General features: G+C 33.3%; 2 protein-coding genes across 4 annotated transcripts in view; one reads left to right on the top strand and one right to left on the bottom strand.

Moving 5' to 3' along the window:
* Positions 1-3,443, bottom strand: part of LOC114342299 (protein IWS1 homolog) — a 65,007-nt gene extending 61,564 nt beyond the window's left edge. For both annotated transcript variants that reach the window (XM_050658705.1, XM_050658704.1), the window contains exon 1: positions 3,276-3,443. In XM_050658705.1, coding sequence (XP_050514662.1) covers positions 3,276-3,294 — 19 coding nt within the window. In that variant the 5' untranslated portion in view covers positions 3,295-3,443. The remainder of the gene's footprint in view (positions 1-3,275) is intronic.
* A 102-nt stretch (positions 3,444-3,545) lies between these two features.
* Positions 3,546-15,628, top strand: part of LOC114342301 (aspartate--tRNA ligase, cytoplasmic) — a 51,784-nt gene continuing 39,701 nt past the window's right edge. The window contains exons 1-3 of one of the 2 annotated variants that reach the window (XM_028293103.2): positions 3,546-3,564; positions 3,764-3,951; positions 14,997-15,255. In XM_028293103.2, the coding sequence (XP_028148904.1) occupies positions 3,813-3,951; positions 14,997-15,255 (398 nt within the window). In that variant the 5' untranslated portion in view covers positions 3,546-3,564; positions 3,764-3,812. Of the gene's footprint in view, positions 3,565-3,700; positions 3,952-14,996; positions 15,256-15,628 lie in introns of those variants that run through there. The other variant, XM_028293102.2, reaches the window with a different exon arrangement.

A 15,628-nucleotide genomic window follows, 5' to 3' on the forward strand; every position in this document is an offset into this window, starting at 1 on the left:
ATGCAAAAATATGCATCGAAAAAGACATGGAAAATGTTATAAAATACAGGGGACAATATTCAGACACAGATTACATGATAGACTTATATAAGTTCTTAGAAACCATCGAAAAAAGGTAATAACCCTTTAGCTGCATCAAATAAATGCATCTCACTGACCAATGTGGCAGTAGTTTTTTAAAACTAAACATGATAGTTGTTCAACCATTGCTGTTTGTACATATATTAAATCTGACTCTAATAATTTTTCTTCTGAATTTTTGTAAGACGTGCATGTGCACTGTACGAAGTTTTCAATGAATTTCTTTTAAAAATGCGGATGATGTACTTGTGTGCTTTAACACGTATACATTTAAATTTGTGTACTTAGAAAATTAAATACAATTTTTTTTATCAAAACTAAAACTTCATTTTTTATACAAACACGAATAAAAATGTAAATTAAAAATATACAAAATATTAATTTTTTGATAATGTCTTTTTATATTGATACATGATAATATTCTCTGAAACAGTTGCCTAAGCAGAGGCCAGGTTTATCAGGACATTATTGACAATGATAAACAATATCTTTACATGTCTTATTTTTATTGCACTTCTGACATTTTTTTCTAAGAGTTCTATTGATGTCGAATCAGACAACTTTTCTATTACTGAAAATTTTCAGGAGAGGGGCGTTATGAAAATAAAGAAGTTTCTGGACTTTATAAAGTGTGTCCGACAACTGGAGTACCCTCAAAAATTTGTCAGGCAATATTACCAGTTAATTGTAAACAATTTTATCAAACAACCCTGAAAAAATCAGCTGTGAGGGTATAAATTTTATGATTCTTTATGATGGGTGCCCTCTTGCATATGGGGGCACACTATGGAGTCATAAATGATGATTTTTTTAGAGGATTGTTTGATAAAAATACTTACAATTGACTGGTAATAATGTCCATCAAATTTTTAAGGGTATCTAGTCATCGGACGCACCAAAGTTTAGAAATCTGTTTGTCAAACCTAACTACGTGAGCCACTGAGCCGCGACAGCATATATGAATACAATTTACCTTTAAGAAAATGCGGACAAAGTTTTCTTGATCTCCTAAAACTGTGTCATCTTTAAATGTATATGGAAATGATCGTATACATAGGCTGCTTAAGTGTGCCAAAGGGATAAAGCCTCTAACCCTGTTAGACTACTAACAGGGTTACTAAGGTTCATTTAGAATGTTAAACAAGGTTCTCTTGAAACATGTCACTCTATATCTAAGGCTAGTAAAAATGCAAAAAAAAAACCAAAAATCCACTTTTTTGGACATGTCAGGTTTCTCAAACAACTGATTGAGAATCTGAATTGAGAGACTGAATTGTAATATTTTTATTTAGAAATAGTTTGTAAAAAATTACTATGTATTCTTGGAAAGAGGAACAAGAATATTGGAAGTGTTGGCTGAAGATGATATTCAGGAACCATTTCATTTCGATGCTGAAAAAGATTTGAATAAAGTTGAAGTTAACATTTCTGAGAATACAGAGAAGAAAATTTCTGATTTAGAAGAAAATATGCCTGTAATTCTTACTCCTACACATATTGGCAAAGACAACACACTATGGGCCAAACATCATATACCCAGGCATGGTAGACTAGGGCAGAGAACTTAATAAAACATCTGCCTGGTGTAAAAATGTCACTACAGAATTTGAAAATGGAGTTAGAAATTTAGAACTAGTTTTTTCTGATACTGTTGAATATAATTATTTAGTGCACAAATAAACATATTCAAGTAAACCGGGAACACTATCAATGAGAAAGGGATGCCAAAAACACAGATTTAATAGAAATCAAGGCTTTGATTGGGTTATTATATTATTATCTAGCAGGAGTTCTCAAAGCTAGACAATTAAACTGTGAGGAAATATAGGACAACAAAAGGCGTTTTGTATGAGTGGACTCTCAATCTGCACATGATCATGTTTGTAAACTGGACACACTGAAAGGTTAAGGATACTCTAAAGGCAAAATTACAAGGTTCAACCAAATTGAATCACTTTGGTTGAATGGTACCTGGAAAGTGAACTGTTCAAAACTTATTCTTCGAAAGATGTGGTCGAATCAAGTCATACATTTAGGAGTTGCTTTAATATGAGATCATTTAATATAAGAACTATCAAAAAGAAGCTAAGGAAATCATGGGTTTTGAAAAGACAAACCTTAGGAGCTTCAAACCGTCTATTGAGAGAATTGACAGAAGAGGATCCAGATGCACACCTTAATCATCTTCACATGAATGAAGCAAAATTTGATGAACTTATTACAATGGTTACACTGTTAATTCAGAAAGAAAATATGTACTATGATGAGGGATGGTTTGTCCATAAGGCTGATGCCGCAGGAAGTTTGGTAGGATGGTAGATACCTGCCTTGCGACCATCTAGCTACTTATACCACGAATAACAAAATGATGGTAGCCGCAGTGGCCTCCTGCTATCATCTAACCATCCGGTGGTCCGCCAGGCGTCTATCCACCCAAATCAGTCATGTTTGATATTCCATCCGGGTAGCCTGGCTATGGTGGAAAGCTTAATAGGTGCTATGTATAAAAGAAGGGCAATTTGGGACCCAGCAAACCCACTTTGTGACGAAACATGGCTTAACATATCTGTTTTATTTATTCTTTGCAGTTGCATTAACAAAAATCCAATATTAAAGTCAGGTGAATTTAAAAAACAATGTGTACCTTCAAGTAGATTTTTCTTCACTTTCTGAAAAGTGTAGTTAGTGAGTTTTACCTCTAACAGGATGATATGCTAAAAAACAAACCAAATGTAACATAACAAATGAAACAAATGATTTCTCAGTAGTCAGTTGGATACTGACTTCTGATTTCATTTCACTCTTTCACTGCCTCCAGGATGCAGCAGCCCTCCACCATCCACCCTCCAAGCCACCATCTTGCATCCTGCAGTGCGGCATCGGCTTAAGAGTGAATTTTTTTGCATCCTACCTAACCTAAGTCAATCATCAACCAAATATTCATGTACACTATGACAGCATCAATGGTACTAAAAACTACACCAGCTAAAATATAATAAACTTCAATCAATATGATTAAATGTATTAAGCATTTTATGCCAAAAGATTAACCAAAATGTAAATGATATTAAGAATTATACATATGTTTATAAATATATGTTTAACACTAAACTTGAAATATTTGGTAATATTCGTGTCTCTCCATAACTTTTCATGGCGTGTGTGAGTTCGTGAAAGTATCGAAAAATAATTACCTGATTCAACTTCCATCATTTAAGAAGAATATCTAATGAGGATAATTAATAATTAAACAATATGATAAAAATCTTTGCAATAAATGTAATCTACGTACAATTCAACCAAAACCTTGCCTTGCCAAAATGTTTTGACATGTGACATGTGACAGATGAAGGTAGTTCATGTGACAGTGACAACTCTTTGACAACTGTTATAGCCTGGGAAAATTTTGACAAATTCAAATTCTTAAATGAGAATAAAATTATGCATTGAAATACAGAATCAGTATTTTTAGAACAATATAAAGTAAGTAGAAAGACATGCATAATACATTTGTATAATTTCAGCTTAAATTTAAGCTCTCCTGACATTTACTAAATTATTTAAAAACGTCAAAAATTTTATCAGATTTCAAACTACATATCTAATCTAAAAAAGAAGAAATTGGTTATGTTCCTGCCGACAAGATAACCAATTTTTATCTTGATACTTAATAATTTTGCAGTGAATTGCATCATTAATTCCTATCCAAGGAGCCAAGAGCAAGTCTGAAGATGGTTGACGGAAAACCAAACGAGAGTACCACTAGCAAAGCAGCCTTGAAAAAGGAAGCAAAAAAGGCAGAGAAGGCAGCAAAGAAAGCAGAACACAAACAAGCTGCTGGTGAAACTCAACAGAACGTTGTAGAAGAAGGTAAGAAACGCTTTTAATATCCACTATTACCATCCTTTTATTTTCCAAACAAATATTTGATAATCATTTGGACATAAATATTAGTGTCACAGTCAAGGAACTGTCAACACTGATGGAATGGCCCCGTCCCATTCCAACAGTGAAGCGAGATAGGCGCCAACATACAATAGAGAGGTTCTAGCACTTCTAGAGAGACAGAGAATTTGCCAGGTAAAATTTGCTACAACTTCCAACGAACTGTCAACACTGATGGAATCGCCATGAAGCAAATTTAATGGCACCAGAATGAGATAGAAGATAATCAGGTAAAGGAGGGAAGATAATCGCCATCTTTCGTAAACAAACACTAGTCAGGTACGTTGTAGTTACCTGACAAATTCTCTGTCTCTTTCATGTCTCTCTAGAAGTGCTAGAACCTCTCTCTTGTATGTTGGCGCCTATCTCGGCTCACTGTTGGAATGGGACAGGGCCATTCCATCAGTGTTGACAGTTCGTTGACAACTTCCCTCCTTTACCTGATTATCTTCTATCTCATCCTGGCGCCATTAAATTTGCTTCATGGCGATTCCATCAGTGTTGACAGTTCGTTGGTCACAGTGCAATTATGCTGTATTTATTTACCTTACTGGAAGAAGAGTGAACAGCAGATATAAGCAACCATCAGGGAGTCTTGAGGGCAGCCAACAAGCTAGCCTTTGTTGCTTCTCCTTCTTCTTCCTTCTTGTATGTAGGCTTTAAAGCCTGTTTCTTCTTCAGTATTAGCCTCCTAAATTGTTTAAGTTATCGCACCATCTTTTTCTTGGTCTGCCAATACTTCTTCGTCCATTTGGTGACTTATCTTGTGCTCATCATACTATCCTATCCTCTGCCATTCTACTAATGTGTTCGTTCCACTCCTGTTTCTGTTTTGTCACCCATCCATTTATGTCTTCTATATTGCATGATCTTCTTATGTTTTCGCTTCTCTCCCTATCCAACAGTCTTTTCCCTGATATTCGTCGGAGTATTTTCATCTCTGTTGTTTCTAGTAGTCGTCTTGTTTTAGATGTGTCAGGTGTTGTCTCTGCTGTGTATGTTATTACAGGTCTAATTGCTGCTTTATAGATTCTTGCTTTTGTGTCTTGTCTTAGATGTTTGTTCTTCCAGATTGTTTCATTAAGAGATCCCGCCGCTTTACTTGCTTTTAAGCTTTATTGTTGTACTTCCTCTGCAACTATATTTATGATGGTATATGTCAACTCAGAAACTCTTTTTCAACGGGACCAGATAATATTCCAAATTATTTCTTGAAACATTGTTCATTTACAATATCCAAACCAATATATCTACTGTTTAATTTATCTTTGCTCACATGTTCCTTCCCTGCTATACTACATTCGCTCTCGCGAGATTTTTTTTGAGACATTCGGAATAGGAAACGTACAACACAAAAATTCCTACCTCACACTATTAACTGCTGAAATCAACTCAAATCAACTTAATCTTTCATTAAAAAAAGAAGAATTATTAGAAATAGTGGGAGTGTCTACTAATCTCATAAAATTTTGTGAAGTTTATTTCTACAAAATATTTTTATTTTGTACAATAAATAATTTTCTCATTTGCTATCAATACATTATAATGGTTTAAATAAATAAATATTGATTGGCGTAAGGTTTATGTTATTTTTATGTCTGTTTACTATTAATAATATTGGATATGAGCAGGTGCGTTGGTTTTGTAGTAATTTCCAGTCACTTCTGACAACTGCATTTTTCAAAAAAGAAATTACTAACGTCAGTGTCCAAAAAAATCTCGCGAGAGCGAATGTAGTATAGATGGAAAGAAGAAAGAAAGCTATGTATCACCTATTTTTAAAGCTGGTGACAAAAATAATAAAAATTATTGTAGTATCTCTATGCAATCAGCAATACCAAAGTTATTCTATAAAATAGTATACAATCAACTACAGTAGAACCCCGTAAATCCGAACCCCGCGAATCCGAACTTTCGGCAAATCCGAACCAACAGAAAGTGAAAAAAATTTAAAAATTCAAGACAAAAACTTAAAAACATGTTTATTATACAGAGTAAAGCTAGAAAATTGGACAATGTAGGATTAATAGTACTTTTGACATTTAAAATTTCTTAAAAATAAATATTATACTTTAATATATAGGTTTATAAAGTGTTTATAAAGGTTAAACACAAACTTACTTTGGTTCTCTCGTAGTCAACTTGAGTCCAAAAATATTGCCTACACTCTTGCGAGAACGTTTGGCTACTCAAAATCACAATGAAAGCTTTGAACTACTAGTTAAGGCTAACTTTCGGATAATCCGAACTTTTCGGAATCCGAACAGGCTGCCCCCCCAATAAGTTCGGATTTGCGGGGTTCTACTGTATATTGGCAATGTAAAGAATTATTATCTGTAGTTCAACATGGGTTTGCAGCTGGGAAATCCACTATTACTAACTTGGCAGTGTATGAAATGGATCTGTTGGAGGCATTGGAGAGGAAGGAACAAGTAGACTCAGTCTACACTGACTTCTCGAAGGCCTTCGACAGAGTCAATTTCGACATTTTGCTTGCAAAACTCCTAAATTTAGGATTTTCTAATGAGACCATAGAATGGATATCAAGTTTTTAAAGGATTGAAAACAAAGGGTGAAACTATTTAATTTCCTATCTGAATCATTTGAGGTTTTATCAGGTGTACCCCAAGGAGGCCACTGTTCACCATTACTATTTAATCTCTTTATAAATGATATTTCTGATAATCTTGAATCATCAGTTTTACTTTTTGCAGATGACTTAAAGTTATATAGATGTATAAAATCTGTAGCTGACATACATATATTGCAAAAGGATATTGACAGGTTATGGGACTGGAGTATACATCTTACATTAAATATCGATAAATGCTATTACATCAGTTTTTTTAGGAGGAATAAACAATATGACTCAAACTATCTTATGAATAATGTTAACTTAAGATATAAAAACCAAGTTAGAGACCTGGGCATCAGTTTTAATGAAAACATTAATTTCAATGACCATATTTCACAGATTACATTGAAAGGTCTTAAAATTCTTGGATTTACATTAAGAAACTGTAGTGAGTTCCCAATTGATGTAACGAAAGTTGTGTATTGTTCTCTTGTACGCTCTCAACTAGAATATGGCACGCTAGTCTGGTCTCCTATGTATGACCAGTATATCAATTCTATTGAGAAAGTTCAGAATAGGTTTCTTAGGTATAGTGGTTACAAAATGGGAATTGCAGTTGCAAATATAGACAAAAAAGTAATTTTAGATAGATTAAATCTAACAACACTTTATAACAGACGAATTCAGTTTGATTCTGTATTTGTTTATAAATTATTAAATAATTTAATTCAATGTCCGGAACTTTTAAGTAAAATAAGCTTCAATATTCCACAGCATATACTAAGATCTTTTAAACTTTTTTCATATCAACTTTCATGCTACCAATTATGCCTGCAATAATCCATTTGATAGGGCCTTGCCTTAAGGTTTTTAAATAGTCACTGTGATATAGATCCTTTTAATTTAAGTTTAAATCAATTTAAAACCATGATTTATAGTAAACTCTAGAATTGTTTCTAAATATTGTATTCTAAAGTGTATTTATAAGATTATAAGATAAATTAGATTAAAAATAAAATATTAATATAATGCTTTAATGGGGTGATCCCGTCTGTTTAATAAATAAAATAAATAAATAGCATATCTGTAACTGGTTATATCTATTCCCAGATATCTAAACCTTGCTTCCTGCTTTATTATTTTCCCATCAATTTCGATTTTACATCGTAGTGGGTATTTAGATGTTGTCATACATTTAGTTTTTTCTGCTGATATTATCATATTGTATTTCTTGGCTGTTATATTGAAGATGTGTGTTAATCTTTGGAGATCGTCTTCTGTCTCAGTGATTAATGCGGCTGCGTCTGCATAACATAATACTTGGATTTCTTTGTTCCCCATTCTGTAACCATGATCTTTACTTACTGCTTCTATTATTTCGTCCATTATTATATTAAAGAGCAATGGGCTTAATGAGTCACCTTGTCTGATTCCTTTTTGTACTGGTATATACTGTGTTAGTTTTCTATTTATCTTTGCCTGTGTTCGATTATGGAAGTAGATGTTTTCGATGGTTTGTATAATATTGATTGGTATGTTTCTTCTATATTCTATACAGTAAATGTAAGACGTCTTCGACCTGGATGCGATCGAAAGTCTTTGTCAGGTCTATAAAACATAGATATGCTGGTTTATTGTACTCACTGGCCTTTTCTGTGTTCATTGTTGAACTGAATCCTTGTTGTACATTTGTTGCCAGTGATAGAAATATACAGGTCCATTATTTTTAATAATTTCAACAGCCAAGCAATGACTAAGATAAATATCTTCTGATGAGTTTGGAAGAATGTATATTCTGAAGATAAATAAATGACAAATAAGAACAGAGAAACATCTAGATTCACCATATTTATATATATGGCATGCAGTATGTGTCTGTATATTGGGACTGTGCAAGTTCGGCAAAGCGACCTCTATTTCTACGCTCTGTACTTTTATTCGCACTTTTAATTATATTGGCCAATTATATTAGTCCTGGTTGCTGGATAATTGTCAAGGCCATAGTCCAAAAAAATAATAAGAAGAAAAAATAAGATGCAGGTTATGTTATGCAAACGTAAACAATTGTATGTAGTAAATAAAATTAGTTATTAAAATGCAGTACTGCAAGCAAAATACAATTAATTAAATTTACCTTTATATAATATTTGCATGTCATATCAATATTGTGGAGCAATATATAATTTTTCTGCTTCAATGACAGAAGGTATGAAATATACGTCAATTTGACAATTTCAATTGACAATATGAATTATTTAAGATAGTTGCAATATTTCTCCGCGACTCGCAAACGGTCGTTTCTCGTTTCCCTTCCAAGTACTTGCGAATACTGTTATTAAACGTTTTTGTTTCATATGTTTATTTTTTAGATCAAAAATAAATAGAACCTCCAAAAAGAGAAGTATTGATAAATGTTGGTATCAGTTAACACATTCACTGCCACTGATGCCAAAAGGTGTTTTGTGCTACTTCAGTCAGGTGCTGCTGTCACCTTTTGGCGTTCATAACCTGTGGAATTAAATAGGGTTCTTTTCGTATTGGCTCCATACGAAAGTGACTGAATGTGAATGGCAGCGAATGTGTTAATATTTTCCAGGTACTTTGTAAAATGTGAACTGAAATAGTGACACAATATGATGTCATTACTACTATGAAAATTAGTTAACTTCTTTACTTACTTATTAGTAGCTTTACATAGCATATTCTGCTTGCCACATCCCAATCACAATTTCTTCTTGTCATATATTTATATCTTCTTCAGTGACATCTCATTTTTCCGTTGCTGTTTTTATTTGTCTGTTCCTCTGTAGTCTATGACATCCTCTTTTCTCCTTCCATTTGGTTTCCATTTCTAAGTTCTTAGCAGTATTCTTGTCTTATATTTTCTTCGCTTACATCCATACCAGAGTAATTTTCATTTTTCTATTTCACCATTTGGTATCTTCTTCACATTCATTAGTTCTCTAATTTATTCATTCTTTTAACAAGAATTGGTTGAAGTATGTTAATTTTCATTTTGCAGGAGGTGTCACATTATAAAGAATGAAAATAATTGATTTATTTATTTATCTTGTACGGGCTGCTGCCCAATAAGATTAACAAAGTTTACAATACATTCCAATATACTTGTATATGTGTGTTAATAATTAAAAATACAATAAAATACTACATAACAGAAATGCAATAAAATAAAATATAAATATCACAAACTTAATCACATAATTTAGTTTTACATATCTTACTAATGACTACCTATTCCACTTAAATAAATTTTCCAGAACATAAAAAGTTTGTTTCGTTGTGTTCTACGAGGAGATGCAGACCAACCTGCTCAAGTAGCTGAGGACACAAAACTGTAGAATTAATTATGTCATAAAGCATCTGTGCATCTTTAATTAATCATCAGTCATACAATGAGAGAATACCCAGTTGGGTTTCAATTTGATTAATTTACTTGATTTAATTCAAAAGGTATACCCTGTTTATTTGGTACATATTTCAAGAACTTGTGTTGAACTGTCTCGATTTTTGATATGTAAATATTATAAGATGGAAACCATACACAAGAACGATACTCTAGATGAGGCCTAACTAAAGAACAATGTAGTAATTTAATCGCTTCAATATGCTGAAAGTCTCTTGTGCATCTTTTTATAAAGACTAGCATTTGTAAAGATTGGAAATTTTTGTCACAATGTGATTCAAATATAAGTTTAGAGTCTAAATTAATTCCCAGATCACGAATTTTGGTAACCCAGTCAACAGGAATGTTCTGTATATTATAATTATATGCCACTGGGTCTCTTGATCATCCAAAAGAAATAGCATTGCACTTGGATGCATGCAGGACCATGTTATTCAACACACACCACTCACTCCAGGGGCGTAACAGAGGCCCCCGCAGCGTGAAGCTTGTGGGGGGCCATTCGCTTAGGGGCCCCATCTTGTTATCTGATCATCATCATCATCATCAGTAGCTCGACAACCCTTTTTGGGTCCTGGCTTGTTCTAGGATTTTCCGCCATTCTGTTCTGTTCCTTGCTTTGTTCTTCCAGTGGGTAATCTCAAGTGTTTTAAGATCTTGTTCCACTTGTTCCCTGTATCTAAGTTTGGGTCTTCCCTTTGACCTTCTCCCTACTGGTGTTTGCTTCATTATATGTTTTGGTGTTTCGGTCTCCAACATTCATTCAACATGGCCCATCCAGCGCAGACGTCCGATCTTTATGGATGTTATGACGTCGGGTTCGTTGTATGCTGCGTATAGTTCAAAATTATATCTTCTGCGCCATACGTCATTTTCTTTCACCCCCTGATATATGTGTCTAAAGATTTTTCATTCAAACGTACCTAATAAGTTCTCATCGCTTTTCGACAGTGTCCATGTCTCTGATCCATATATAAGGACCGGTTTTATCAGGGTTTTGTATATTCTGCATTTGGTTTTTCTCGTGATGTTGTTAGATCTTAGATGTTTAATGAGTCCATTATATGTTTTATTAGCAATATGTATTCTTCTCTTAATTTCTTCGCTGACATTGTTATCTGCGGTAACAATGTTACATATCTAGTGAACCTAGATATGTAAAAAATTTTACGCTTTCGATGTTATAGTCTCCTATTGTCAGATTCTGTAGGTTTCTTCGGCCTGTCGATTTGCTGGCCTTCATGTATTTGGTTTTTATTTCATTAATATTTAGGCCCCTGTTTTGTGCCGCTCTTTCTATAGCATTAAATGCTTCTATCATTTCTCTTTTGCTTCTAGCTATGATATCAACATCATCTGCAAATGCCAATATTTGTACACTTTTTGTTATTATTGTTCCTCTGGTGTTGACTTTTGACTCTCTAATTATTTTCTCTAATGTGATGTTGAATAGAATACAGGATAGGGCATCTCCCTGTCGTAGGCCCGTTCTAACATGGATTGTATCTGTTAGTGCGTTTTGAATTCGAACCCTGCTTTGTACTTTAAGTGTTTCTTTTACTATATCAATGAGATGAGTTGGAATATTAAACTCGTTCAGGGCGTTGATCAGAAATTCTCGATGGATACTATCATAGGCACTCTCAAAGTCAATGAAGAGATGATGTGTTTCTATATTAAATTCACTAGTCTTTTCCAAGATTTGTCTCAAAACGAAGATCTGATCTATTGTGGACTTCTGCCTGCAGAAACCACATTGATATCCCCCAACTATTTGTTCCGCATATGGTCTCAATCGCTCATACACAATATTTGACAGTATTTTATATGCCACAGTCAGTAGCGTTATTGCTCGGTAGTTTTTACATTGAAGTTGATCTCCCTTTTTATGTAGTGGAATGATTACTCCGGTATTCCGGAGTAATCCAACTGCTTGTGGCAGTTGTTTATTATTCCATATGTTCACTATAAGTTCGTGTATCGCATTTAATAGGGAGTCTCCGCCTTCTTTTATTAATTCTGCGCTAATGTTGTCCAATCCAGGTGACTTGTTTTTCAGTCTGGTAACTGCTTCTTGCATTTCAGCTACTGAAGGGGGGGTTGTTTCTCTGGTATCTGTTTGATCCAGTATAATTTCATCGTATAGTGGATCTCCGTTTTGTTCAAACTTTTCTTTGAAGAATTCAGTCCATCTTTGCAGTATTCCACTCTGCTGAGTTACTATATCTCCTTCTTTGTCCCTGCACATCATTGTTCTTGGTTTAAATTCTTTTCTGCTTTTGTTAAGTTTTTGGTAGAATTTTCTGGTTTCTGTTGGTTTATTTAATTCTTGGAGTTCTTTTTCTATGTGTTCTCTTTTCTTTCTGCGGTGTATTGTCTTCTCTTCCCTCCTTAGCATTCTATATTCCTCCTCTGCCTGTCTTGTTATCTGATATTATGTAAAAATCTGTTATTGTTATATTATTTTATGTTGTGTGTTTAAAATTAAAAACGTAAATTTCTAAATAGACGTATTTGCCAAGTGAATCATCTCATAATATCTAATATCTAGAAATTTAATCCCTTCCGGCCTACCGAAATTTTATGGTAACGACAATAAACTATAATGCTTTGTACGTGACTATTGAAAGATTTGAGAATTGCAATTTGCCGAATTTTAGAACAATATCTATCTATCTTTCTAAATCTAGAATTGGGTTTTCTCTTTAATCTTTACCTGCGTTTAGTATTTCGATACAATTATCCAGAGGCGTAACAGAGGCCCCCGCAGCATGAAACTTACGGGGGGCCCCAATATGTCAAGGGCCCCATCTTGTTGTCTAATATATGTAAAAATGTTTTGTTATATTATTTGCATACATACGTTTTTTAAGCAGTGCAGTATTGAAAATGAAGTTGTCCATCCGAATTAATAAAATTGTAGATATATTCGCTGGTAGTAGATAGTGCACGAAGAAAGTTGTTCATCTCATAGAATAATACTAATGTAATCATTTAGTAATTTTTGTTCTATTTTATTCTATACCAATAAAGATGAAAGATGATGTAAGTCGCCATAAACAATGCATGAATACACCAATAGCTAAGTAAATGACAGTTTTGGAGTGAAATTATCAGCGTCGCGACGGACGTATTTGCTTGACAATTTGGATTTAGGTTCTAGTTACACTCCACTTCAAAGTTGGATTTATGCCGTTGGTTGCTTTTACTTCGGGGGTGACACCCCTCCTTGAGGTGAAAAACATACGTTTAAAATACGTCCGGAAATGTATAAATTGACTAATTATAAGCAACTTTTGTTCTATAGAGTTTCTTTCTCTATGCTAATACTCTTCAAGTCATTTGCGAGCGAAAATGGTTATTTAAAAAAAAAACAACGTTTTCAGATGGGTTTTTCGCAAATATCTCAAAAATTAGTATTTATCGAATTAAATATTAGATATCGAAAAAATATTTGTAGCTTATAAGATACAGAAAATTATGTACTTATTCATGAAGTCTATCGACACAGTAAAAGCACAGTTGAAGCTCATGAAAAATTATTCTTATTTGTCCAATTCCAAATCGAACATTTCAATCTGAAATAACCAAAAAATGAAGCAATTTGCGGGAAAAACTCTTAAAACTTTTTTTAAATGTTCAAAAAAAGCTTTATTTTTATTTCTAATAAAAGTTTCTAGCACCAAAACTATACGAGTTACGCTCAAAATAAAGTTGGCCCCTTTTTTGGTGAAAAAAAAAATCGTGAAAATATGCCCCTATTTTGCACCCCAAATAAAATTTATCATTAGGGCTTTACCATTTACTTTAAATATTTATTGTTTATATTATCTGTAAGTTTGACCGGTTCAAAGTTCTTATTTTTGAAGGAATTTAAAAAAAAAATTATTTTGAAAAAATGCCTTTTTTTTCAAAATAACCTAAATAGTATTAGTGCTACGAAAAATCTCAAAGAGTAAAGAAATGTTGGTAGGTCTTGCTTTTATAAATATTTTGGCTTTATTTTGTTTTTCTGTAACACAAAAATTGGTTAAGACATGGCTGTTTAAAATTTGCATATACTCGTGATTAGTGACTCGTTCAAGCCCTTCAACTAAAACCCTTTTAAAAATAAGCACTTTGAACCGGTGAAACTTAGAGGTCGTATAAAAAAGTTAGGTATGTAATTTGTAAGGCGATAATAATTAGTTTCATTTGGTGTGCTAAATAGGGGAATATGTTCACAATTTTTTACCAAAAAATGGGATTAACTGTATTTTGAGCGTAACTGGCTTAGTTTTGATGCTAGAAACTTGTGTAAAAAGTAAAGCTTCTTTTAAACACTTTAAAAAAGTTCTAATGAGTTTCCCCGAACAGTATTTCATTTTTTGGTTATTTCACGTTGAAATATTCGATTTGGAATTCGACGAATAAAAAAAAACTCTTCATGAGCTACAATAAGCTAGATACATTTTTGCTAACAATATTCTTTTCAATCGAATACTTACTCTTTGAACTATTTGCGAAAAATCGCCTAAAAACGTGGTTTTTTTGTTGAACAATAAACATTTTTACTCATAAATAACTCGAAAAGTCTTGAGTTGACCACTTCGGTGGTGACACTGAAAATTACACGGTATCGCCATATTTTACGTTGATTTACTGGGCTGTAACACATATAGGTATTTGTTACACATGTCGCATTTAGTAATTTTTTAAAGGGGCCCCATTTCCAATTCTGCGGGGGGGGGCCCGACAGAGTTTGTTACGCCACTGACTCACTCAACCGATCTAGATCATGTTGGAGATTAATAAGTCATTAATTAATATTGAGATAGATATTTTAATTGTATAGAATTTTAGATCACCTGCAAAGAGAAGACGTGAACTGTGCTGGAAGCAGTGGTGTATATCATTTATGAATATGTTAAAATAAATTTAATATCATCTTATAAGTAAATACATTTTTAGAAAAAAAAACTTTTTTTTCAGTTGACATATCAGTTGGAAAATATGGAAATCTTCCCCTTATAAAATCAGAAACTAAGCACAACGAGAGGACTTTCACCTCAGTAAGTGACCTAAATAAATCCGTGTCTGGAAAAACTGTATGGATAAGAGCAAGGTTACATACTTCAAGATCAAGAGGAAAACAATGCTTTATTGTTCTGAGACAAAAAGAATTTACTGTGCAAGCCATTTTAAATGTCTCAGACGTCGTTTCAAAATCTATGGTTAAATTTTCAAGTGGGTGAGTAAAATATGTTATTATTATATTAATGCTTTTGGTCCAGGACGTCAAAATTATTCTTCTTGTTCCTGCTTTATAAATAGGCTCATGCCTGTTTTACTTTGGTTTTTAGCCTCAATTGATATTGTCTGACCATCTTTTCCTTGGTTGTCCCAATGATCTTCTTCCACTTGTCGATTTGTCTCTTGGTATTCGTATTTTCTGTCGTTCTTTCTATGTGTTAATTCCATTCTATTTTTCTTCTTTTGGTCCACATGTTTATTTCCTCTACACCACATCTCTCTCGTATTTCCTCATTTCTTACTCTGTCTTTTAGAGTTTGGTTTGTTATTTTTCATAAGACTTTCACTTCTGCTGTTTCCAGCAGTCTTTT

The sequence above is a fragment of the Diabrotica virgifera genome, chromosome 8 (assembly GCF_917563875.1).
Source record: "Diabrotica virgifera virgifera chromosome 8, PGI_DIABVI_V3a".
Classification (NCBI taxonomy): domain Eukaryota; kingdom Metazoa; phylum Arthropoda; class Insecta; order Coleoptera; family Chrysomelidae; genus Diabrotica; species Diabrotica virgifera.